At 36.2% G+C, this 27,530-nt stretch overlaps 1 protein-coding gene across 1 annotated transcript in view; it reads right to left on the bottom strand.

Moving 5' to 3' along the window:
* LOC136863946 (cytosolic 10-formyltetrahydrofolate dehydrogenase) overlaps window positions 1–27,530 on the bottom strand; it is a 234,936-nt gene that overhangs the window by 106,342 nt on the left and 101,064 nt on the right. Inside the window, exons 9-10 of the mRNA XM_067140396.2 lie at window positions 10,982–11,097; window positions 2,349–2,570 (exon numbers count right to left, since the gene is read on the bottom strand). Coding sequence (XP_066996497.2) covers window positions 2,349–2,570; window positions 10,982–11,097 — 338 coding nt within the window. The remainder of the gene's footprint in view (window positions 1–2,348; window positions 2,571–10,981; window positions 11,098–27,530) is intronic.

The raw sequence follows: 27,530 nt of genomic DNA, 5'->3' as shown, positions 1-27,530 counted from the left end.
ATAAAGTTTCTCAGATCATCTTCTAATATTTCATCTCCAGAATGAAACATCTAAATCACAGCTGAACTTGGTGATCATTTAATACTTCATATCAAATATTTCACATATGTTTTGGGATGCTACAACCTACAACTATATTTGTGACAAGTTTAAATTTGTACAACAAAATGTTTTAAGTAATATTTATAGCCATATTCATACAATTTGTTACATCTATAGTGAACTTCATTAGACTGGTCATTGTATCAATAACACACCTATAGAAATTCTGCTACTTCCCACATGATTGGAGAATCAAAGAAGAGAATGTAAAAGAAACCTATATATTTTTTTACAAGAGGTTTTACGCTGGACCGACATGGATAGGTCTTATGGCAATGATGGGATCGGAAAGGGATAGGAGTGGGAAGGAAAACCATCTTCAGGGCTGCCAACAGTGGGGTTCGAACCCCACTATCTCCCGGATGCAACCGCACGGCCAACTCGCCCGGTAGATATATATATATATTTTTTTCCCTCATCGCACTTGACATGTATGTTTCAACTATCAAAGCAGAGCACTTTTTTGAGGGAGGGGGATGAAAGTAAAGTAAATAAAGTAACCCTTAAGAAATGGATAAATTTAAGTACACTAGACTCTAAAATGAAAATTATTTAGTTTTTTTTTGCTAGTTGCTTTATGTCACACCGACACAGATAGGTCTTATGGTGACGATGGGATGGGAAAGGCCTAGGAGTTGGAAGGAAGCAGCCATGGCCTTAGTTAAGGTACCTGGTGTGAAAATGGGAAACCACGGAAAATCATCTTCAGGGCTGCCGACAGTGGGATTCGAACCCACTCTCTCCCGGATGCAAGTTCACAGCCGCGTGCCCCTGACCGCACGGCCAACTTGCCCGGTCATTATTTAGCTGAGAAATAATAAAAGTACAGTAAAGTAAATTTGTACCCTTGTATTCTCCAGGTGGGGACATATTTGAGCACTTTCAAATACCACCATATTGAGTCAGGATTGGACATGTCAACTCTGGCTCAGGGAGTTAGAGCTCTAACAGTCTGAGCCACTCAGCACAGCACTTAAAACTAAAAGCTTGCCTTCACAAAATTAATGAATATTTTACAATGGTCATGATATCAACAGTCGTGCAAAACTACAAGCTCACACTAAGGAAATGAACTAGTTTAACACAGTGAGGTCTTGGTCTGAGCTCGTAATTTCTACTTAACGTCTGTAAACCATAATACAATTGATAGATCCCTTACCATGGAAATAGTGGACTGAGTTTAGTAGGTTTTTTTATTTTTTAAGAAGTTCAACATATAACCTTAACTAAACAAATATGGTTGATATTGAGTTTATTTAGTTTATAGGCCATTCAGAAATGTCTGTATAAGAGTTACATCTATGTAATAATTAGTACGTAGATATTATATGTGATCTCTTAGGTCTATTCAGTTGGTATAAATCACTGTTGTTCAGTCTAAGTTCTAGCACGGCCACCATTACGTGCACATTATTGTCGAGTCGACACAGCTCTGAAATAATTTGAAAGATAGAGATAGACTATGACGTGTAGAGCTGTAGTTTGCTGCCATCTACTTTTTTTTGAGAACTACTGCAGTGCTGATCAATGCACATAGTATGTTTGTTTCGTAGTAACAACGATGAAAACCAGAGAACATGCGCCGTGCGGTCCTCGTTCTCCGCAATAAATGACACAGCCCGTATGGCATATGGCCTTCGACCATTATAAGGTATTTAGAAAAATGCATCTTGCTGCTCCACAATAACAAAAATATCAGATTTCATATTGTTGGGAGATAATAAGAATGCATGTGCCCATTGATGCATGGGGCAAAGCGGTTTTTGCCAACTGAGCCAGTGATGTAATTATTGACATAGCGACTCCACTACAAGTACTATACAGGTGACTTATTTTTACTTTCAACAAACAGCCCTTGGCTCTATCAGTTGCAATGCAGCCACCTGTGTGCTCACTGCCTCATTCTGCATTTGTTCGTTTCCCATTCTCAGTGTTTTGTCATTTATCAGTTGTTGTTATTGTTTTTATTTGTTTCCCTGCCACTGGCAGAAATGTAAGAAAGATAAAAATGATAACAAAATCTAGGAGACCAATACTTTCAGGAATGACTGAAGTTCCCGTAGTAAAATATTATTTTCTACTTAGCCAATGTCAAACTTCTGAACACTTTTAGCAGCATAATATCTAACAAAAATCTTGTTAGATGGTAATAAAACAATGAGCATAATGTCTAACATGATATTTTAAAAAATCTAATAATAATCTAATAACTGACTAAAACTACATATAATGGAGTCAAAACTCACCCAATGGGTTCCTTCCGTGTTAGTGTAAGATTTCTGTTTGGTCTTGCATGATTTATGGGAATTGTACTCCCATGGATTTTATCACACCAACCAGCAAAGTATCTCCAGGTATCGATAGACATACCCACATGAGTTTTTAGAGCTAAGGTATAAACTGCACCTGAATCAATTGATTCAATAGTCGCCAGCTCCTCACGATGTTCATCCATAAGATCAGCTAACCTGTAAGAATAATATAACTTAAGAGCATGAATACTACATACCACATAAACATGCCTAAAGGGATTTATTAACATGGAATTTCACATTATAGACAACTTTTCTTAAAACTTACCATCATTGTCAAATACATTACATTATTATTTATAAAGGTGACTGATGAACCCGTACTCAATACAAGGCAACCACCTAGTCAGCTAAGCTCAACTACCGGTATATAATGTACATAGAACAAAAACACAGTCTAGCCCAGGCAAAGAATGTAATAGTAGCTTCATAAACCATGAAAGCTTCAACTATTGACATATCTGGTGGTAACCATAGTGAAATAATATTTAAGACCTTCAGGAAGGCATTGTAATGAAAGCAGTAATCATTAGGTCACCTTCACAAGAAAGCCACCAGGCAATACTAGTATGCTACTATGAGGGATAAGATAATTAATTAGGTACATAAAAAGTCTGAATACTGAGCAAGATGACAAAGAAAACATTCCCAACCCATAAATGTACATTAATTCACACTAAAGGCATGGGGAAAATTCAATCAACATCAACAGAAAGAATCCAGTAATATGTTGATGTTCAAAGGTAATTCAACGTATGAACAAGCCAGAATTTCTGCAATTCCAAAGACAAATATGAAATATTCTGTACTAGAACTTGAAGGCAAATTTATCAGACTAAATTGAATCAATTTACTGTACTTGTCATAAGTTCCACTGACATTTTAACAAAAATGGTATTGTCCAAATGTTTTCCTTCTTCTTTCACTGTTCTTTTCCATTACAGTAGAACCCTGTTTATCCGTAATAAAGGGGGCGGAGCCACTTCGGTTGACACATTTTTTTCGGATCACACATGGTAAATATTTTCGGAAGTGAAATGTCAAAATAGAAATGCATAAACTCTGTTAAGCAAAGGTGCGTACTGTGTATTAACATTAAAATGTTTACATAATGTCACTCATTGTATGAAATCAGTGATTTTCTTCTGAATTTTCTTGGTGCAGCACTGTCGTGCAGCTATGTCGCGACACTGTCTAATCAACAATACATCACCAGGTGTAGATTCATTGCTTTGGTCAACAAAGCGCAAAGCAATCTGAAATAATGGAACTTTTTTTTTTGTTACTACTGAACTGAATACTGTATCCAGTAATTTTATTACAGTACTGTAATTAAAGTGTGTGGTACTGTATTTTAATAAACATTCGAAATCAATCTTACCTCCAATGCATTAAATAAATCATCTACTGTAACTCAATTCTCAGAACTGCTATTTTCAAGGTCAGAGGTGTCTGCATAATCTTCATGACGAATAATATAGTAATAATAATAATAATAATAATAATAAAAGGTGCAGTATTAATTCCTGCTTGTTCAAGAAAAAATTTACGCTGGAATGAACCAGAGGGTAAGAAACTGTTTTGTTTTATGCTACACGTACATTCTGACATAAGTCATAATATCAAAATAGGGTTTGCCTAGTAGCTCTCAGCACATATAGCAAGAGAATTACTAACATCGACGGCTAAGAACATGAGGGTAAAACAAAATATTAAAATACAATTTTGCCAGAGTATTTCGGTTAAGCCGGGTTTCGGTTCAGCGAAGTTCGGTTAAGTGGGGTTCTACTGTATTTATTGGCATGCTTGGGACATATTCAGGTATCATACTGCAAGGCATCACGTATCCTCACATACCATCCTGACCTTCATATGACTTTGGAGTACGCATGCGTAAGAAACCATATTCCAAACACTGCTGGATAGTCTAGTTTTCAGTGTAAAAGTCAACTGGGCCACCAAATTTACTGTCCGGTGTGATTATATGTCATTCTGATTATGTATCACACAACCACAAATTGGTGGAGTAGCTTGGATCATATAGTATGTCATGTGATCTGTTACAACCATGGCTTTAGAAATGCTGCTGAACAAAACTGGTTTTACTTTATTTAAATGAATATCAGTCAAATACCATAAGTTATGTACTATGATGAAACCTTTCATTTTTGCGATTCCGTGCCAACTATTTCAACCACAAGCCTAAGATTGAAAAATTTTATCCAACGTTTTACAACGGAACTTTCATGTAATTTTTAACTCGGCGATGTGTAGCAACAAGACTGTGAATTAATCTTCATGCTGAATAACAGAACTATATTTTAACACTCAAGTCATTGTATATTTTCATGTCTTGACTTGGTCAATTTTTAGATTTCTTGGCTGAAGATAACCTCAATGGAGGTTGAAACTAATCCCAGAATGTTTCAGCTTTTACATTACTAATAAAGTATTGAATAGGTGGAAGTTTTTTAGCTTTTATAATTGAACAAAAATTATAAAAAATCGTAGCAACAGAACCACTGCATAGAACCAGACTGAGCTCAAATGGCATGCTCTGGGCTATATGCTGCATATGCACATGATCTAACAACCCAAAAGCTGGTTCTATTGCTGGGATATTTCGATCTGCAGCCATGAAAAACCTTAACTAGCAAAACTAATTCAGTTCATTGTTTTCCATGTCAGTATAAATACACTAACCTACTCTAAATTATCCTTAACTTTTGTACATGATTCTATTCAAGGATATTTATTTATTTACTAGCAAGATACCTGTGCTTTTCTATGGTTTTAAACTGAAAATTATTATTCAAATTTTACATTCTGGAGAGTCCACTGTCAGCTAAGCCTGCCCTCAGTTCCTACGTCATACGGTTTTGGGGGAATGATTATTTATTTTCTGATCTAACACTCATTTGAATGCCATACGGAAGGATTTGAATGTTTTAAACCCTATCTTATTTAAAATCTGGGATGTAAAAGCGACCAACATGTGAAATTTTGATTTTGTACGTCAAACAGTAATGGAGGAATGATTGCTGTTTTAAGCGGTGAATGTTTTTAAATATTTATTAACATCTAGGATATAGAAAACCAACCTTCATTAAAAAAAAATAAAAAAATTTTAAAAAAGAGAGAAAATAAGTTAGTGCCTGAAATGGTTTTGGAAGAATGGATATTGTGTTTTTGAGAGTCAACCACCATCTACACCACTTAGGGGAGAAATATTTTGAAGAATACAATATTTTACACCTAGGACATAAAAAAACACCCTTCTCGTAAAATTACAACTTTGTACGTCGAACGGTTTTGGAGGGATGGATAATTTCGTTTACGGAGCTAACCTCGTTTAACACTTTAGGGTTGGAACGTTAAAAACTATTTCCTATTTCACACCTAGGATTTGGAACTGGAAATTTCTTCTTTGTATGTTAAACCGTTTTGGAGGAAGGAATATACTGTATATTTGTTTTTTGATCTTAACCCTCATTTAACTCTCTGAGGGCCATTTTCTCCAAATCGAGTTAAACCTGGTATAAATTAAACCCGTTTAACTTTAGTACCTAGTTTAAAGTTGCGTCCATTTTCTCCACCAATTTCTGACACTCGTTTAGTTTAAACGGGCGAGCTGTCGTTGGCGCTAACGTTGGCTGCACTGAAGGAATAGTCGAAGGCATGGTCGATTGGAATTGGCCAATCAGAGCCAAGTAATTCAATGACCGACATTTTTGTAATAATATCAGCTGTTTGTGGCGAATTAATGCTATCGTAAGTAGTGAATAAAGAACAAATTCGGCGGGATATTAGCTTTACTGATAAATAAATTGTTTACATTTGTGCGAAGTGTTGTGTCATATAATTCTACCTATTGCTGTCTACAATTTATTGGAACGCACTTTTATTTCTTATTTTTCTCTGTCATGCTTTACCATAAACAAGTACCGTGGGCCTAATACGTGTCTTTTGATGTCTATTGTCTTACGGAACACACGGGAACGTTGAAATATTAAAATCCTGGTCTTTCAGCAATAGGCCTACGGTATTCCTTTCCTCAGAAAATCAACATTTATGTGAATTTCAAGTAAACAAATTCCAAGCATGCTCGGGATCTATCTCCTATCAAAATCCATCGCCCTCGGCCGGGATCAATCTCACAAACCTTGGATCCAGCAGACAGACCACTGAGGATGTTTTATTTGGAGATGTATTACTTGATTCCATATTCGTTTATAACATAACCAAGTTCGCGATATGTCGTACTGTATGCATAATACTCTCCTCCCTATAGCATTAATATTTCTATTGCTGGTATGCTGGCAATAGATACGATGAAACATTCTTAACTATAATCTATTCTATTACAAGTTTACTAGCAAGCATGAAATACTTTATTGTTTTTCTGATCCTATAAATATATAATCTAGCGATTAGAAATTGTATACCACCGCCTCTCCTACCGTGCCGGTCAACATTCTGATGGTAAAAATATTTTCGACAAATTAGATTCAAACCGGATTCGGACGATGCTGACTTCACGCTTTAGCGACCACAGCCACCAGGTACCGCATGAAGAGCGGACGTATTACACGACTTATGTAGGAATATTTTTATGCTTCACATTACAGTATTCATACCACAAACAGTATTTTACAGTATATAATATTATAAGGAGACTGCAATTTAAGGTCTGTGGTCCCCGTTGTTAATGAAAAAAATGCCTGCGCATCATATCTTAAAGCAACCAGAATCATTGCTTCTAGCGAAATAGCATTATTTCGTGCAGTTGACGTTTTAAATGAATCCTTCTTCGATACTAGACAATCCTTGCTGTTCGCTTATGAATTATAAATCCATCAAAGAACTCCGTTACATCCGATTTTCCAAGATTGTAAACTTTTGTTGGAACGCGGCTTCTTAACCTATCTTGCACATCAAAATTATTTCCTATTTAACCAAAGACTTCAATAAATTCTCCCATTTTTCTAATGCTAATACTAGGTTATAATTTTAGTACGTTTTTCATCAAAGTGCTGCAGTACTGGTAGTCAAAACTAACCCTTCTATTAGGAAAATCACAGATACGTTAATAAAATGTCAAGAAGGTTGAATATAAACAGCAGTTTAAACCAACAATATAGAAGGTTTAACTCTGAGCCAGGTTTAAACTTGATACAAAGTTTAAACCAATATGGGGAAAATGAATGTTAGTTTAAACTCAAACTTAAACCAGATTAAAATAAACCTAGTTTAAACTCTTTTGGGGAAAACGGCCCATAGTGGTTAAATTTGTTTCAAACCTTCTGTTATTAAACACCTCATTTGAAATTTTAACTTCATAATTCAAACGGTTTCACATTAATGTATATTTTTGTCATCATTCCTCACCGCTAGTCAAAACCCCCTTAGGGGTGTATTGTTTTAAGGCGACTTCTTATTTGTATCTTCATAAAAATAATTCAACTCCTTTTACACTCGCTTAAGTTGATTCCACTCCCCCTCCCCCGCCACAAAATACGTGTGTTTTTATTTTTAAAGGAGATTCAAAATACCAATTTTCTCATCTGTAACATTCCTTGTTTTCAAGATATGAGTATCCTCAAACAAAGAGTTCAACTCATTTTTCAATTCATTTATCCCCCCATAAATCTATTTTCCGAAAACAAAAGCATACCGTTCGTTTCTTTATTTTTAAAGGAGATTCTAAATACAAACTTTCATGTCTGTATCATCTTCAGTTTTTGAGATGTAAGTATCCTCACAAAAATAATTCAACCCCTTTTACAACCCTTTTTACAACCCCCACCTCCTAAAGTGTTTTTTCCAAAACAAAAAAATACATGTTTCTTTATTTTTGAAAGAGATTAAAAATACCAATTTTTACGTCTGTAATATGTGGTAAGTTTTTTGGATATACTGTATATGTGCTCATTTTAAAAATTCACCCCCTTTTAACACTTCCCCTTATCCCTTTCAGACCGAGTACGCACAATTGTGCGGGTTCGTATTTTAGTTATCCCTGACCGTATTTGATGTTTTTTCGGCGCTACACCGGACTGCAGTGATTGTGCAGGACACGTGGCGTGTATTTCAATTGATTTTAGTATGCGCTTGACCGCCAGGGCGAAGGAAGAAGAGTTTAAAAAGCACAGTTGATCGGCGAGATGGCAGGAAGCAGTAGTGCCGAAAGTAAGTATTTATTTACTGCGTTTATATTAATCTAGAAGCTTTACTGAATACCGGAATATATTCAATGAAGTGTGTACATTGGTTAGTGAACGTAAATTTTGAAGCTACACCATCGTACGTGATACAACGAGGTTTTGAATTTTGATACGCACAATTGTGTGGGTCCTGTGTTTCGGATGTTAGTTTTTATTTTGTAAAATAAACTATTAATATGTGTATTGAGGAGCATTTTAGTCAGTTCTTGACGTACAAACAAAAATTCACACCTCCAGTTTTCTTTCAGGTCTGAAAGGGTTATATGGATTTTCAGAAAACAAATTATGCGTGTTCCTTCACTTCTACAGGAGATTCCAAATACCACTTTTTACGTCTGTAACATCTTCAGTAATTGATATATACTGTAAAGTAACCTCATAACAGGAATTCAACACTTTCTTTAGTTCTTTTCACCCACCCCACCCCCTTAAGTGGATTTTCCAAAAACAAAAGAATACGTGTGTCCTTATTTTTAAAGAAGATTCCAAATACAAATTTTCAAGACTGTAACATCTTCAGTTTATGAGATATAAGTATCCTTATAAAAAGTGTTCAACCCCTTTTTTCAGTCCTCCGTACAACCTCCTTAAGTGAATTTTCCAAAAACAAAGTACGTGTTTCTTTATTTTTAAAGGAGATTCCAAATACCAATTTTCACGTCTGTAATATCTTCTGTTTTGGAGATACCAGTATCCTAATAAAAATAATTTAACCCTTTTTTCAGCCACTTTACCCCCCTTAAGTGTGTTTTCTGAAAACAAAAAATTCATGTTTCTTTATTTTTAAAGGAAATTCCAAATACCAATTTTCTTGTCTGTAAGATCTTCAGTTTTGGAAATACCAGCATCCTAATAAAGAAAATTCATCCCTTTTTCATTCATTTTACCCACCCCCTCCCCCCCAAGTGTGTTTTCCTAAAAAACAAAAAAACAAAACGTGTTTCTTTATTTTTAAAAGAGATTGAAAATACCAATTTTTACATCTGGAATATGTTAAGTTTTTGAGATATACTATAGATATGCTCATTTTTCACGTCTGTAACATGTTACATTTTTGAGACATATCGTAGATATACTCATTTTAAAAATTCACCCCATTTGTCACTCCTGTTAAACCCCTGTTAAGAAGAATTTCCAAAAAAAAAAAAAAGAAACAGGTTTCTTTATTTTTAAAGAATATTTCAAATACCAATTTTTAAGACTGTAACATCTTCAGTTTTTGAGATATAAGTATCCTCATGAAAGGTATTCACCCCCTTAAGAGGATTTTCTGAAAACAAAAACCACGTGTTTCCTTATTTTTAAATAAGATTCTAAATACCAATTCTCACATCTTTAAACTGTTAAGTTTTTGAGATATAGATACACTCGTTTCAAAAATTAACCCACCTTTTCATCCCTTTAGTGACATAATATCCAAAAATCCTCCCTTAGCGAGCACCTGCATTGTAATATATATGTATTCTCAAAATTTAATTCCTTTATGTCCAGTAGTTTTGGTTTGGCGACGATGAATCACATTACAAGTAACAACTCTCATTATTGTTCCGTGTTGAAGATGACGCTAGGCATAGAATCTCAGGGATAATTTAATAAAACCACCTATTCAATACTTTCCACGTTTAATGTGGTTTGAATCTACATGAATTTATGTAGACTTATCAGGTCAGGTACATGTTTCACCCATTATTTGGGCATCTTCAGCCTGTAGACAACCTTTAGGTCAAGGTTTGTGACCTTTTTAACCATATATAGTATAATATACGAACGTTAATAATCTCTTAAGACTAACATGCCAGGATAATAATTTTTTAAATGTGAACAAAACATAACTGTGGGTAACATAAATGAATGGTGTTTTAACACAATTAAAACTTGTCGGTCCTATTCTATCTAACTTAAAAATATGTCCAAAACTAAAATGGATCTTCTTCCTCTATCATAAATCTTGGGTAAACAGGATATTACATATCGGGGTTCATTTGACAAACCTATATTGTTTCATGTTCTTGACGCACCGTAACTAATGTCAGAATGTGTTGTCAACCACAAGTGGATATTTAGAACTGATTGTTAATTGTAAGCTGGTCAAGATTGTTGTGAATGAAAATATAAATTTAACTAACAGTGTTTTTTTTCACAGGGTGGGTGGGTCGGTCTGTCAGGACATGTTATTTTATATATATAGATTTATTTATTTATTTATTTATTTATTTATTTATTTATTTATTTATTTATTCATTCATTCCTGGCTTACATCTGTGGCAAAGTTAAGGCCTGTGGCCCTCCCTTACACTTAACCACTTAATTCTTAGGTATAAGAGGTAGGAATGAATGAATTACCTGTACAGCATAGCTCCTCGCTCCCTAGCGCTGATCTTAGACCATTCCCCAAATTCAAATGCCTGTTTTGCAGCCTGAACAGCCCTGTCAACATCTGATTTTGAGGCACATTGAACCTATAGAACAGAAGTAAACATATTCCCATTAGGAAAATGTTATGTTTCTGAAATTGAAAGATTTTGAAAGTAGTGTTACATGAAGGGATACAGAGTCATGTTGGTGAAGGGAGTTATTTGGGAAAATTTGACCAGAAGAAGAGATAAAGCATCACCGCCAAAAACCATAAAAGCAGTAAGTGAAACATAAGAGCAATAATATAATTCTTATTTTATGAGATAGAGTGATAACACATTTTAAAGGACACATCTTGAGACACTTTGTTCAGCTGGCTTATGAGGAAGGTATAGGGGGAATTTAGGATATAAATATAACTATGAGATTACAGGAGGTATCCAATAGTTGATGATAATAATAATAATAATAATAATAATAATAATAATAATAATAATAATAATAATAATAATAATAATAATAATAATAATAATAATAATAATAATAATAATAATAATAATAATAATAATAATTTTCTTCTCATTCTTCTTCATGTGCTGCATCTGGTCTTCCACACATTGGCGATCACTACAGTATATAAATTTCGGTCTTATGCCTTTTGAAAAAGCTGCTGAGCATTGTGGATGTCATTTAGCTATGATAATGTTATTTGTTTAAAGTCTCTTGAATTACCATAGGTTTTAACGGATACTACGATGATGGAATTTTGTCCCGCAGGAGTTCCTTAACGTGCCAGAAGCCAAAACAGAGTTATCACATTTAAACACCCTCAAATATTGCTGATCTTCGGTTCAAACTCACTACTGCATCTTGAGAACAAAGTTTGCTAGAATGGTTTACAGATAAAGAGGTTAGATACCGGTACTAATAGATACTAATAATAATAATAATAATAATAATAATAATAATAATAATAATAGATACTAATAAATTGAGACTAGCTCCACATAAGACTGAGGCTGTAATTTTGAAAGGTTCTAGGAATTGGATTAATGTCCGCTTCTTATTAAATGATACAGTGATTATCCCAGGGAAGTCTGTACAATACCTTGGGGTTCTTATGGACAAGAATTGCACATTTGGTGCACATGTGAAGGCCGTAACTCAAAAGGCAGAGAAGAAGGCATTGGCATTAGCTAGACTTATACCTAACATCGGGGGACCAAGAACAGTTAAGAGACAGATTATGTGCTCTGCAGTATATTCCATTTTACTTTATGCTGCACCTATCTGGCACAATGCACTCAGGAGGAAGATTCACCGAAGAGCTATGGAAAGAGTACAGAGGAAAATGCTGCTCAGAGTTATCTGTGCATATCGAACTGTTTGGACAGCAGCTTTACAAGTTGTAGCTGCCAGTATTCCCATTGACCTCCTCGTGGTAGAGAGAAAACTTTGGCATGAAAGGTGTGCTGCTATATCTGCTGAAGAAAAGAAAGCCTTGAGGAACCAGCTCTTACTAGTCTGGCAAGGCCGATGGGATGGCACAACCGATGTTGGCCAATGGACTAAAAAGCTAATACCCGACATAGGAGGCTGGCTTAAATGTAGACATCAGCAGGTAGATTGCTATCTGTTACAGATCCTGACAGGACATGGAAGATTTGGCGTATACACCATGAAGATGGGAAAGATGCATGGAGATGGTTGTTGGTACTGTTCTGAGAGGGATACAGTAGAACACAGACTTTTCTACTGTGTTTTATGGGAAGAAGAGTTAGCTACTTAGGATCCAGAACGGGTAAAAAAAAAAAGTAAATAAATAAATGCAATGTAAATATTAATGTTATACCAGTTGTATAGTATCATTTGAAGTAATTCCACATACTGTATATCAGTTGACTATATTTGTAAGTAGGACAGGATATATTATAAGTAGAATTTTGTAAACAATATAAATTTATTAAGGATGAGCTGTGTGTTTAATAGAAAACATTGTTAGCGTAAATTGTATAATATTGTATTATAGGAAAAATTTTCTTCTCTTGTTAATTTAATATTTAGTGCTTGACAATAATGTATTTTAGTGTACCATTTGCCACCGAGGTAGACACCTCATTTGCAAATAAAGAGATTTTGATTTTGAGAAGAATGAAGGAAAGCCTGCCAACAACTCGGCCGAAGACTCACGCCAGAGAATCTGGTTCAGATCTTGTTGGAGAGCCCACTTGCCTGGAACACGTAAAGGCAATGGTGACATGCATTATGGGGACGAAGGAGAAAGAAGAGAAAGGAAGAACTTAATAATATACATCATTCTGATGCCATGCCATCGAGCAGTTCCAGAATGGGCTAGGTGAAGAGGGCAAGGGTTTTTAGTTGGTGGAAATCCAACTCCCACACAGAGTGGTGTCTTTAAAAGATTTTCCCCTGCCAAAAACTACTACTACTACTACTACTACTACTGATGCTACTACTACTACTGGGCGAGTCCCACAAGGGTTGCCGTCCTTTTTGCATGTTGTGATGGCGGTTAATGAAAGCTTGGTCGTCACACCATTCTCAACCAGAAGAGTTGGCCGAGCGGTTAAGGCGTGCAGCTGTGAACTTGCCTCCGAGAAACAGTGGGTTCGAACCCCACTGTCGGCAGCCCTGAAAATGGTTTTCCATGGCTTCCCATTATCACACCAGGTAAATGCTGGGGATATACCTTAATTAAGGCCATGGCCACTTCCTTCCCACTCCTAGCCCTTTCCTATCTCATCGTTGCCATAAGACCTATCTGTGTCGGTGTGACATAAAGCACATTGTAAACACCTTTCTCATACACCTGCAGAAAACCCATTAACTTCGATGAATGTATAATCAGACTGAAAAAGAGATAAAAGCAATAAAACTTATCTGATTACAGTAACTGTTGACCGAGCAAGTGGCTGCGCAGTTTGGTTCATATAGCTATCAGCTTGCATTCGGGAGATAGTGGATTCAAACCCCACTGTCGGAAGCCCTGAAGATTGTTTTCTGTGGTTTCCCATTTTCACCCCAGGCAAATGCTGGGGCTGTATCTTAAGGCCATAGTCGCTTCCCTCTCACTCATAGCCCTTTCCTATCTCATCACTGCCATAAGACCTATCTGTGTTGGTGTCATACAATAGAGGGAAATTTAATTGATCCACCTTTTTTCAATACATACTATGTTTAATCACAACATTTCTTATTCAGTACCAGTTTCAGTGTCTATGGACACTATCATCAGCTGAAACAGGTTGTGTGAACAAAGATATAAAAGTATGTAGTACATATAATAAACCCTCAGTAATAAGTGACATTAATAAGATGAGATAAAAATGGAATGCTTAAAATAATATAAACAAGTTATGTGCTTGTTGGTCAAAGTATAAAATGAAAGTGAGGATATTAACAGATGTTTAAAGACTTGATCACTTTGGAATGATTAAAAGGTCTCAAGTGTAGCACTGCTAAACACTAGGTTAAATAAAACATGGACATAAAAAACTGACCTTTTAATAAAATTTTTACATCTCCTGAATCCAAAAGAACTTACACAGATTTTCCGGAAAGGACCAGCATCATTGAACTTAAGAAGAAAATTAAAGAGAATCAACTAATTGTCACTAAGGCAGATAAAGGAAATGCCACCGTTATTATGGAAAGATCATTGTATATTGAAAAAACAAAAAATTTTAATGACTTCTTCTTGGATTCAACAATTATTTGTTTTCCTCTGTTTCTTTCATCTACAAACAATTCTCGGTTTGCATCAGTCCTTGTTTGGAGCCATTTCTGATACACTTTTATGTATACAAGCTGCCCTCACTTCAACATTGCACCAACATGTTTGCTGTTTCCCATCTTTACATACAGTTGTTCCTAGGTATTCCCTTGCTGTTTCTATGACAGCATCCATGTATGCCACCCATTCTCTTCCTATATCCCAAACCTGCTTACTGTCTATTGTTTGGAACTTTTCACTAATCATATCCATGTACTTCTAATTTCCTCATCCTGGAGAGTTTCTACCCTTATTCATCTGCAGACAGATTTCAACTTTTCTATCCTAGACCTAGAGATAGTTCACTACAGATCGGGTGGTGGTCTCTATCATCAAAAAAATCCCATGAATACCTGCACATTCCTAATAGATTTCCTGAATGCAAAGATGGCTATGTTGGATTTGGTACCCCTTCTCTCCCACGTGTATTCTATTTCCAACTCTCGCATTGAAACAGCCCATTAGAATTATCCTGTCCTTGCTGTTGATCCTGACTTATCAACTTCATCCTCATCTGCACCCTCACATGGTGAATAGACTGAGACAATTCTCATCCTAATTCCCCCCCAGCAGATAAATCTACCCACATCAGTAGCTCATTTACATGCCTAACAGAAACTATGTTGTGTGCAATAGTACTCCTGAAGAACAGTCCTACCCCACACTCAGCTCTTCCCTTTTTAACACCTGTTAAAAATATTGGATAATCTTCCCTCTCTTCCTTGTTATCTCCCTTACCCAAATATCATTAACTCCTAACACATCCAAACACATCCTCTTTGTTGACTCAGCCAATTCTACTTTCCTTCTTCCATAAGCCCCATTAATATTGATAGCTACCCACTGAATTCCATTTCGCTCACCAAATTGTTTTTCCAAGGAGTCCCTTGCTTGTCAAATGCAAGTGGGACTCCGCTACTCCCATTAGTCCAAGGCTTACTTTAAATGTTCTGACCTGGGTAAATTCTGTGAAGCAGGATGGGCCTAATTACACTAGCCACCTGAGCACAATGAGGGCCATGACTCAGAGCACGCCCGAGATGATCACTCCTATTCTGTAGAAACTGGTATCCTCACTCTCAGGACCACTTACTAAGCCACTCAGTCATTGCCCGTGGTTCACGAACTAGGATGTGACTATAGTAACCCGACCACAATAATATACAGTGGTTATTTCATAAGTCACAGCAACTGTGTTATACTGTCTGATAATGCAGCACAGTTGGAAGACCAAGGCAATGTGTGCCACAATGCATACAGGAGCAAACAGCAGGGGGACAACAGAATATACTCACACAGAATGCACTGTTGTGGTATTTTATTGTGTGCAAACTGAACACAAATATGCATTGCAAACAGCTAAGGACCAAGGATGGGGAAGACGTTAAATAACATCAGCATTCTTGGTTGCATCATTGTGAATCACCTATCATTAATATATCAATATGATCCCACACAACAGTTTCTTCAGTTCTGGAGTTAAATCAAACTCGATTGGAGTGAGATCTGGTGAATAGTGATGTGTTCTAAAACTTTCCACTGCCATTGCTGTATTAAGTCCCTGAAAGGAGCCGCAATGTGGGCATTACCACAGACGAGTATGGTGTTGCCCAGCAGTGTTCGATGTTCACATCACAGTGTGCGATGCAGATTGCCCTGCAGAAATGTGCAGTAGTACTGGGCACTGAAGACGTGACACTCAAGAACATAACGCCTGACGACGATGGATTGTGTCATCCATGATAACAATGGATGATGCCAGTCAGCTACCAGGTGCTTCAGTTCTAGTTTGTACACTCTTGTCCAAGTTTCATTAACTACAATAATGTGACTGAGCCTGTCATTCCCTTCGTGCTGAAGTAGTTCCAGTTGGATACGGCAGGTATCATATTGCATCCATTTCTGCATCTGTGTTAACTGATGTGACACCCACTTTGAACACTCTTTGCGCACCTTCAAGTCCTGTCGTAAAATGTGGAATACTGTCGACCCAGACATACCTGTAGTGTTGATAATTTCTGCATAGTCCAACATCAGTCAACTGTTAAGCACTGTTATATAATGGCCACTAGGTACATTATTACATATTGTGTTCTGTTTATGCATTGCCTTGTTTTTTCAGTTTGCATTTTACTTGTTTTTCATTATGAGTGTTCTCTATCTGTTTACTCTTTTGCTCTGAATTTATTTTATTTTCTTTGTTCGTCAAGCTTTGCTTTCTTTCTTCATTATAAAATGTTCTCCAAATCTGTTATTTAGCTTAATTACCTTGGATTTTATGACAGAATAGTATATTTCATTTATCTATGCATTATCATGTATTTTACGCGGTTAATTGTGAGAGAGGGTCAAGAGCCCTAACTTCACCATTGCTAAAGTCAAAATGAAAATCCACAGCCTGTTTCCAGTCATTCGACTGGGTCAGGAATGCAATGAATGAAGCCCCCATCTAGCAGCGAGGATAGGAATTGTGCCAGCTGCCAAAGCCCCATGCACTCCTCTGGGGCAATGATAAATGAATGACAGATGAAACTAAATGATATTGGAGAGGGTTGCTGGAATGAAAGGTGACAATCTTGTGAGATTCTCAATCAAAAACTCCACCTTTACAATACTGATATTTTGTTTTCATTTTTCAAGTCAACATTAATAATTATTGGGACATGTTTTGTCCATTATTGTGGACATCATCAGCCGATTTTATGCAAGACTAGCAGTTACCCGCGGCTTCGCTCGCGTGGATTACGTAAAGTGGTAAAATGAATCGTTCCTCAGTACTGTACTAAGACAATATCTGAAATTCCCGAAAGTATAAAAACTCACCACCAAATTGAGTTTCATTTACCCAGAAACTCTTTGTAAACCACGTTTGTGTTATTGCCTTTTCGGGCTAAGATGACCATTCCCACGCCTGTAAAATCTTCAGTTATTGAGATATCAGTATCTTCATACAAAGATATTCAACTCTTTTTTTAACTTCTTTTCACCCCCGTTAAGTGCCTTTTCCAGAAACAAAAAAAAGACGTGTTCTGTATTTTTAAAGGACTTTCCAAATACCAAGTTCATGTCTGTAACATGTTAAGTTTTTGACATATATAGTAGATATACCAGTACTCATTTTAAAAATTCACTCACTTTTTCAATTGTTTCAGCCCCTTAAGTGGATTTTCCGAAAACAAAAATATTTGTTTCTTTATTTTTAAAGGAGATTCCAAATACCAATTTTCACATCTGTAACATCTTTAGCTTTAGAGATATAAGTTTTCTCATAAAAATGATTCAACTTCTTTGTTCTCTTCTATCCATGCCCTCTCCCTTTATGTGGTCTTTCCGAAAACAAAAAGATATGTCATTCTTTATTCTTAAAGGAGATTCAAAAAGCCAACTTTCACGTCTGTAACATCTTCAGTTTCTGAGATATAAGTATCCTCTTAAACAGAATTCAACTCCTTCTTTACTTATTTTCACACTCGCATTAAGTCGATTTTCCAAAAACAAAAAAATATACGTTTCTTTATTTTTAAAGGAGATTCCAAATACCAGTTTCCACACCTCTAACATCTTTAGCTTTTAGAGATATAAGTATCCTCATACAAATAACTCAACAAATTTTTCAATTCCTTCACCCTCTAAAGTGAATTTCCGAAAACAAAAAAGATATGTTTCTTTATTTTTAAAGGAGATTCCAAATACCAATGTTCACATCTGTAACCTTCAGTTTTTAAGATATAAGATATAAGTGTCCCCATAAAAAGAATTCAATATTTTTGCTTCTTTTCACCCTTCCCCATTAAGTGAATTTTGCAAAAACCAAAAATATGTGTTTCTTTATTTATAAAGGAGTTTCCAAATACCAACTATCACGCCTCTAACATCTTCAGTTTTTTTTTACATATTTGTCCTCATAAAAGGAATTCAACACCTTTTCACCTGCTCCCCCAAGTTTATTTTCCCTCCAAAACGTGTGTTTATTCTAACGGAGATTCCAAATGCCAATTTTTATGTCTCTATCAACTTAAGTTTTCATAAAATATAAGTAGCCTATCCTCATACTAATAATTCAATTAATTTTTCTATTCTTCCACCCCCCCTTAATTGGATTTTCTGAAATCAAAGGAATATACGTTTCTTTACTTTTAAAGGAGATTCCAAATACCAATTTTCACGCCTGCAACATCTTAAATTTTTTAGATATAAGTAACCTCATACAAATAATTCAACTAATTTTTCAATATTTTCACCCCCCACCCCAACTGGATTTTCAGGAAACAAAAAATATGCAATTTCTTCATTTTTAAAGGAGATTTCAATCACCAATTTTCACGAAAGCAACATCCACAGGTTTTGAGATATCAGTATCCTAATAAAAAGAATTCAACCCACTATTCATTCCTTTTTACCTGCTCAGCCCCCCCCACCCAAGTTGTTTTTGGTATTTGCAAGCTACTTTATAAATAAAGAAACATGTATTTTTTGTTTTCGGAAAATTCACTTAATGGGAGAGGGTGGAAAAAAGCGAAAAAATTGAATTCTTTTTATGGGGATACTTATATCTCTAAAACGGAAGGTTACAGACATGAAAATTAGTATTTAGAATCTCCTTTAAAAATAAAGAAACACATATTTTTTCTTTTCGGAAAATCGAGTTAAAGTGGAAGGGGGGTGAAAATAAGTAAAGACGGAGTTGAATTCTGTTGGGGTGGATAGAAGAGAATAAGATGTTGAATTATTTTTATGAGGAAATTTATATCTCTAAAACCTAAAGATGTTACAGACGTGAAGACTGGTATTTGGTATCTCCTTTAAAAATAAAGAAACACATATTTTTGTTTTCGGAAAATCTACTTAAGGGGCTGAAAAGAATTGAAAAAGGGGGTGAATTTTTAAAATGTGTACCGGTATATCTACTGTATATGTCAAAAACTTAACATGTTACAAACATGAACTTGGTATTTGGAAAGTCCTTTAAAAATACAGAACACGTATTTCTTTGTTTCCGGAAAAGGCACTTAACGGGGGTGAAAAGAAGTGAAAAAAGAGCTGAATATCTTTGTATGAAGATGCTGATATCTCAAAAACTGAAGATGTTACAGACGTGGGAATAGATACTTGGAATCTCCTTTAAATATAAAGTCACACCCATTTTTTGTTTTTGGAAAAACCATTTAAGGGGCTAAATGAATTCAAAAAGCAGTTGAATTTTTAAAATGAGTACCGGTATATCTTCAGAAAGATGGCAGGAACATATCCAACAGTTGTATCAAGGTAAGGATGTAGATAATTTGGTTCTGGAACAAAAAAAGCTGTTGATGCTGATGAAATGGGAAACCCAATTTTGAGGTCAGAGCTGTGAGCGACCTAAATAGGAACAAGACACCTGGAATTGATGATATTCCTTCTGAATTACTGACTGCCTTAGGAGAAACCAGCATGGCAAGGTTATTCCATTTAGTGTGTAAGATGTATGAGACAGGAGAAGTCCCATCCGATTTTTGGCAGAAGGTTGTTATACCTATTCCCAAGAAAGCCGGTGCTGGCAGGTGTGAAAACTACTGCACCATTAGTTTAGCATCTCATGCCTGCAAAATTTTAACACGTATTATTTACAGAAAAAATGAAAAAACAAGTTGAAGCTGAGTTGGGAGAAGATCAATTTGGCTTCAGAAGAAATGTAGGAACACATGAAGCAATCCTGACTTTATGTCTGTTCTTAGAGGATCGAATCAAGAAGGACAAGCCCACGTACATGGCATTCGTAGATCTAGAAAAGGCATTTGATAATGTTGATTGGACCAAGCTATTTAAGATTCTGAAGGTGATTGGGATCAGATACCGAGAACGAAGAATTATCTACAATCTGTATAAAAATCAGTCTGCAGTGATAACAATCGAGGGCTTTGAAAAAGAAGCAGCAATCCAGAAAGAAATGAGGCAAGGCTGCAGTTTGTCCCCCTCCTTTTCAATATTAACATAGAACAGGCAGTAAAGGAAATCCAAGAGGAATTTGGAAAGGGAATCACAATCCAAGCAGAGGAAAATCAAAACCTTCAGATTTGCTGATGATACTGTTATTTTATCTGAGAATGCAGAAGATCTCGAGAAGCTGCTGAATGGTACGGACAAGTCTTGGGAAAGGAGTACAAGATGAAAATAAATAAGTCCAAAACAAAAGTAATGGAGTGCAGTCGAACGAAGGCAGGTGTGATGCAGGAAATATTAGATTAGGAAATGAAGTCTTAAAGGATGTAGATGAATATTGTTACTTGAGTAGTAAAATAACTAACAATGGCAGAAGTAAGGAGGACATAAAATGCAGACTAGCACAAGCAAGGAAGAGCTTTCTTAAGAAAAGAAATGTGCTCACTTCAAACATTGATATAGGAATTAGAAAGATGTTTTTGAAGACTTTTGTGTGGAACATGGCATTCTATGGAAGTGAAACATGGATGATAACTAGCTCAGAAAGAAAGAGAATAGAAGCTTTTGAAATGTGGTGTTACAGAAGAATGCTGAAGGTGAGATGGATAGATCGAATCACGAATGAACAGATACTGAATCGAATTGGTGAGAGGAGAGCGATTTGGCTAAATTTGAAAAGAAGAAGAAATAGAATGATAGGACACATCTTAAGACACCCAGGACTTGTGCAGTTGGTTCTTGAAGAAAGTGTAGGTGGTAAGAACAGTAGGGGTAGACCAAGGTATGAATATAACAAGCAGAGTAGAGCAGATGTAGGATGCAATAGTTACATAGAAATAAAAAGGTTAGCACATGACAGGGTGGCATGGAGGCTGCATCAAACCAGTCTATGGACTGATGACTCAAACACATATGTCAAAAACTTAACATGTTAAGGACAAGAAACTTGGCATTTTGAAAGTCCTTTAAAAATACAGGAACACATATTTTGTTTTTGTTTTTGGAAAAGGCACATAACAGGGGTGAAAGGAAGTGAAAAAGAATTGAATATTTTTTTATGAAGATGCTTATATCTCAAAAACTGAAGATGTTACAGACGTGAAAATTGGTATTTGTCATCTCCTTTAAAAGAATGAAACATGTATTTTTTTTGTTTTCGGAAAATCTACTTAGGTGGGGGTGCGGAAAGGACTGATGAAGGGGTTGAATTATTTTTAAGGGGATACTTATATCTCAAAAGTTGAAGATGTTACAGACGTGGGAATAGATATTTGGAATCTCCGTTAAAAATAAAACCTTTGATTGATTGACTGACTGATTGATTGATTGATTGATTGATTGATTGATTGATTGATTGATTTTATCATCTTACAAAATCCATGCAGATGAAGGCAACTGCTAGTTTCATAATATATACAGTATATAGAAAAAGTAAAAATATAACAAGGATATTAGAAATTCAAAAAATTAATTAAAATATGATTCGGATTCTGAATGCATCAATATAAAATAAAACATGCATAAAGAAATGAAGAAGGGAACATTAAAATTGCAGTTCCATGATAATAGCACAGACTATTAAGCTAAAAATAATAATAAATTTTTGCTAATTGTTTAACATTGGACTAACACATGGAAGGTTTCTGGAAATGCCAGAATTGGAAAGGGCTAGAACTGGGAAGGTAGTGGCTGCATTTGCCTAGTATGAAAGTGAGACACCAAGGAAAACCATCTTCAGGGTTGCCGATGATGGGATTCAAACCCAAGCAAGGTCACAACTATGCGATTCTAAACACCCGGCTAACTTGCTCTGTAATAATATATTATTATTATTATTATTATTATTATTATTATTATTATTATTATTATTATTATTATTATTATTATTATTATTATTATTATTATTATTATCATGAACAAGTTGTTTCCAACGAATGAGATTGAATTCGATGGGAAGCTATCAATATTAATAGGGCTTATGGAAGAAAGAAAGTAGAACTGGCTGAGTCAGCAAAGAGGATGCATCTGGATGTGCTAGGAGTAAGTGATATTCGGGTAAGGGGAGATAACAAGGAAGAGATAGGAGATTATAAAGTGTACTTGATGGGTGTTAGAAAGGGAAGGGCAGAGCCTGGGGTAGGGCTGTTTATCAGGAATACCTTTGCACGCAACATAGTTTCTGTTAGGCACGTAAATGAGCGAATTATGTGGGTAGATGTGTCAGTTGGAGGAATTAGGACAAGAATTGTTTCAGTTTATTCACCATGTGAGGGTGCAGATGAGGATGAAGTTGACAAGTTTTATGAAGCATTGAGTGGCATCGTGGTCAGGGTCAAGAGCAAGGATAGAATAGTGCTAATGGGCGATTTCAATGCAAGAGTTGGAAATAGAACTGAAGGGTATGAAAGGGTGATTGGTAAATGTGGGGAAGATATGGACGCCAATGGAAATGGGAAGCATTTGCTGGACTTCTGTGCTAGTATGGGTTTAGCAGTTACGAATACATTCTTCAAACATAAGGCTATTCACCGCTACACATGGGAGGCCAGGGGTCGCAGATCCATAATAGACTATATCGTAACCGACTTCAAATTCAGGAAATCTGTTAGATATGTACGAGTTTTCCAGGGATTTTTCGACGATACAGGCCACTATCTGATCTGTAGAGAACTAAGTATCTCTAGGCCTAGGGTAGTGAAAGTGAAATCTGTCAGCAAACGAATAAGGGTAGAAAATCTCCAAGATGAGGAAATTAGACAGAAGTACATGGATATGATTAGTGAGAAGTTTCAAACAGTAGGCAGTAAGCAGGTTCAGGATATGGAAAGAGAATGGGTGGCATACAGGGATGCTGTAGTAGAAACAGCAAGGGAAGGCCTAGGAACAACTGTTTGTAAAGATGGGAAAAAGCAAACATCTTGGTGGAATGATGAAGTGAGAGCAGCTTGTAAACATAAAAGGAAGGCTTATCAGAAATGGCTCCAAGCAAGGGCCGAGGGAGACGGGGATTTGTACGTAGATGAAAGAAACCGAGCGAAACAAATAGTTGTTGAATCCAAAAAGAAGTCATGGGAAGATTTTGGTAATAACCTGGAAAGGCTAGGTCAAGCAGCAGGGAAACCTTTCTGGACAGTAATAAACAATCTTAGGAAGGGAGGGAAAAAGGAAATGAACAGTGTTTTGAGTAATTCACGTGAACTCATAATAGATCCCTGGGAATCACTGGAAAGGTGGAGGGAATATTTTGAACATCTTCTCAACGTAAAAGGAAATCTTCCTGGTGGTGTTGCGAACAGCCAAGCTCATGGGGAGGAGGAAAATGATGTTGGTGAAATTATGCTTGAGGAAGTGGAACGGATGGTAAATAAACTCCATTATCATAAAGCAGCAGGAATAGATGAAATTAGACCGGAAATGGTGAAGTATAGTGGGAAGGCAGGGATGAAATGGCTTCATAGAATAATAAGATTAGCATGGAGTGTTTGTAAGGTACCTTTAGATTGGACAAAAGCACCTATCCATAAGCAAGGGAATTGGAAGGATTGCAACAACTATCGAGGTATCTTATTGATTAGTGTACCAGGCAAAGTATTCACTGACATCTTGTAAGGGAGGGTGTGATCAGTCGTTGAGAGGAAGTTGGATGAAAACCAGTGTGGTTTCAGACCACAGAGAGGCTGTCAGGATCAGATTTTCAGTATGCGCCAGGTAATTGAAAAATGCAACGAGAGGAATAGGCAGTTGTGTTTATGTTTCGTAGATCTAGAGAAAGCATGTGACAGGGTACCGAGGGAAAAGATGTTCGCCATACTGGAAGACTATGGAAATAAAGGTAGATTATTAAAATCAATCAAAGGCATCCATGTTGATAATTGGGCTTCAGTGAGAATTGATGGTAGAATGAATTCTTGGTTCTGGGTACTTACAGGGGTTAGACAAGGCCGTGATCTTTCACCTTTGCTGTTCGTAGTGAAAGGTATAAAATGGCAAGGAGGGATTCAGTTAGGTGGAAATTTAGTAAGCAGTCTGGCCTATTGCGATGACTTGGTTTTAATGGCAGATTGTGCCGAAAGCCTGCAGTCTAATATCTTGCAACTTGAAAATAGGTGCAATGAGTATAGTATAAAAATTAGCCTTTCGAAGGCTAACTTGATGTCAGTAGGTAAGAAATTCAACAGAATTGAATGTGAGATTGGTGATGCAAGGCTAGAACAGGTCAATAATTTCATGTATTTAGGTTGTGTGTTCTCCCAGGATAGCAATATCGTAAGTGAGATTGAATCGAGGTGGAGTAAAGCTAATGCAATGAGCTCGCAGTTGCGATCAACAGTATTCTGTAAGAAGGAAGTCAGCTCCCAGACAAAACTAACTTTACATCAGTCTGTTTTCAGACCAACTTTGCTTTACGGTAGTGAAAGCTGGGTGGACTCAGGATATCTTACTCATAAGTTAGAAGTAACAGACATGAAAGTAGCGAGAATGATTGCTGGTATAAACAGGTGGGAACAAGGGCAGGAGGGTACCTGGAATGAGGAGATAAAGGCTAATTTAGGAATGAACTCGATGGATGACGCTGTATGCATAAACCGGCTTCGGTGTTGGGGTCATGTGAGGTGAATGGAAGATGATAGGTTACCTAGGAGAATAATGGACTCTGTTATGGAGGGAAAGAGAAGTAGAGTGAGAACAAGACGATGATGGTTACACTCAGTTTCTAACGATTTAAAGATAAGAGGTATAGAAATAAATGAGGCCACAACACTAGTTGCAAATAGAGGATTATGGCGACGTTTAGTAAATTCACAGAGGCTTGCAGACTGAACGCTGAAAGGTGTATGATAATGTATGTATGTTTGTATATAAACAAGTACAGTACATCAAGTAACTTGTCATACAGTCCTGTACAACAAATTGGAAGGGATTTGAATCAACTTGGATCAATACAACAAGTAATGGAAAGGAGCAAACAAGTGACAAATCAAGTAATTAGTTTATAGAAAGATAGGAATATGAATAGGAACACATAACAGAATGAACATAGGGACAGTTCATAGTGGGAAGAGGGAGGTATATAAAAAGGATGCAAGGTCAAACAAGAAAACAAAAAGGGACAAGGACAACATCCAAATCTTATAACATTGCTGTCTTGAGAGGATCTCTCCTCACCAATCCCAGTTCTTCTGGGATGGGGTGGAAGAAATAGAAATGGATGTAAAAGAACATGGCCTATCTATTTCAGATAGCAGTATACAAAGATGTGGAGATTTTCCTCGTCCTTCTGTGTTTTCACGTTTGATCTTGTGCCCACTTCAATGCTGACAATCCTCTTAAATAAGTTCATATTCATACTGGAAGCAATGCAAATAAGTTTGTCACAGAATACAAATAAGATAATAACAGTACAATAAGAAATTATAAAACTGAAGCACAATCTCCCTAAAGTCTCATCACTAGGAATAATGATATATTTTATAACAGTCAGGTTATTCAGTCTGTCAAATCTAATTTATGAATAACTAAAATTTATAAAATACCTGAAAAGGAAAACATATCATAACAGATTATTCCTGAAAAGAAAAGCTTAATTAGAACAGAATGACATGCTTCGTTCTTGAAAGAACATCATCAGATTCTATCAGATCACACACTCCTAGGAAGACCAGAAAGGAGAGAAGAACCACATGAAGGGTACTTCATTACTATAAGTTATAAAAATGAAAATCCTCAGCCTGTTTCCAGTCATTCGACAAGGTCAGGAATGGAATGAATGAAGCCCGATCTAGCGGTGAGGATAGGAATTATGCCGGCTGCCGAAGCCTGTCGCACTCCACTGGGGCAATGATTAATGACTGACAGATGAAATGAATGATATGACACTGGAAAGTGTCACTGGAATGAAAGATGACAGGGAAAACTGGGATACTCGGAGAAAAAATTTGTCCAGCACAAAACACACATAGAATAACTGGGATTTGAACCACGGAACCCAGTGGTGAGAGACTAGCCTGCTGCAGCCTGAGAAATGGAGACTCCTAATGTAAGTTATAACATTCTGAGAATTACTGGAAGAGTGGACACAGGCTTCAACAACCAGTCAATAGTTTTACACTTCTCAATAATAATAATAATAATAATAATAATAATAATAATAATAATAATAATAATAATAATAATAATAATAATAATAATAATAATAATAATAATAATAATAATAATAATCCAGTTTACAACTTTAATTAAAACAAGGAATCATTTACTCAAGGGCAGAAATCCCCTAATTCAAGAGCACTTGCTCCCAAAATACAATATCTAGCCTTACAGAGGCACTCGTTACTATTACAAAAACTTGAAAAGAGCTAACAGGTTCTCAGTTTCTTGCAACCCGCTCAAGGCATTTTTACATCAAACTATTACAATTTCTGGCCTCACAAGGCACGAATTACAAATGGAAATTGCTTAATACAGGGGTATCTAGTACCCAACCTACAGGGCCTTTGCGAAAAAAGAAGAGGTTAAATAAAACGGCCTGAACACAAACTGAATGGAGGCGAACACTGCGCTCCAGATAATGAAATATTAAAACCAATAGGGCTCTTGGCCGATGAAACAGGAGCTATTCCCAAACTACTGAGGTGGCTCGCATGGAAATATCTTTAACATATTACAGAAAGGTTGCAAAACGTAGTCACCTCAAAGCAAGATGAAGGGGAGCTCGAGAGGGTAACTCACTCTCTATCCCCGATTTACAGTTAAAGATTTTATGAAGTTTTTACATTAGCCGAAAGAAAAGTTACGTTTTAGAAAAGTATTGTTACATAATTAAAG

The sequence above is a fragment of the Anabrus simplex genome, chromosome 2 (assembly GCF_040414725.1).
Source record: "Anabrus simplex isolate iqAnaSimp1 chromosome 2, ASM4041472v1, whole genome shotgun sequence".
Lineage (NCBI taxonomy): Eukaryota > Metazoa > Arthropoda > Insecta > Orthoptera > Tettigoniidae > Anabrus > Anabrus simplex.
Note: the sequence above shows the minus strand (reverse complement) of the source record. Positions and strands in the feature narration are given on the sequence as shown.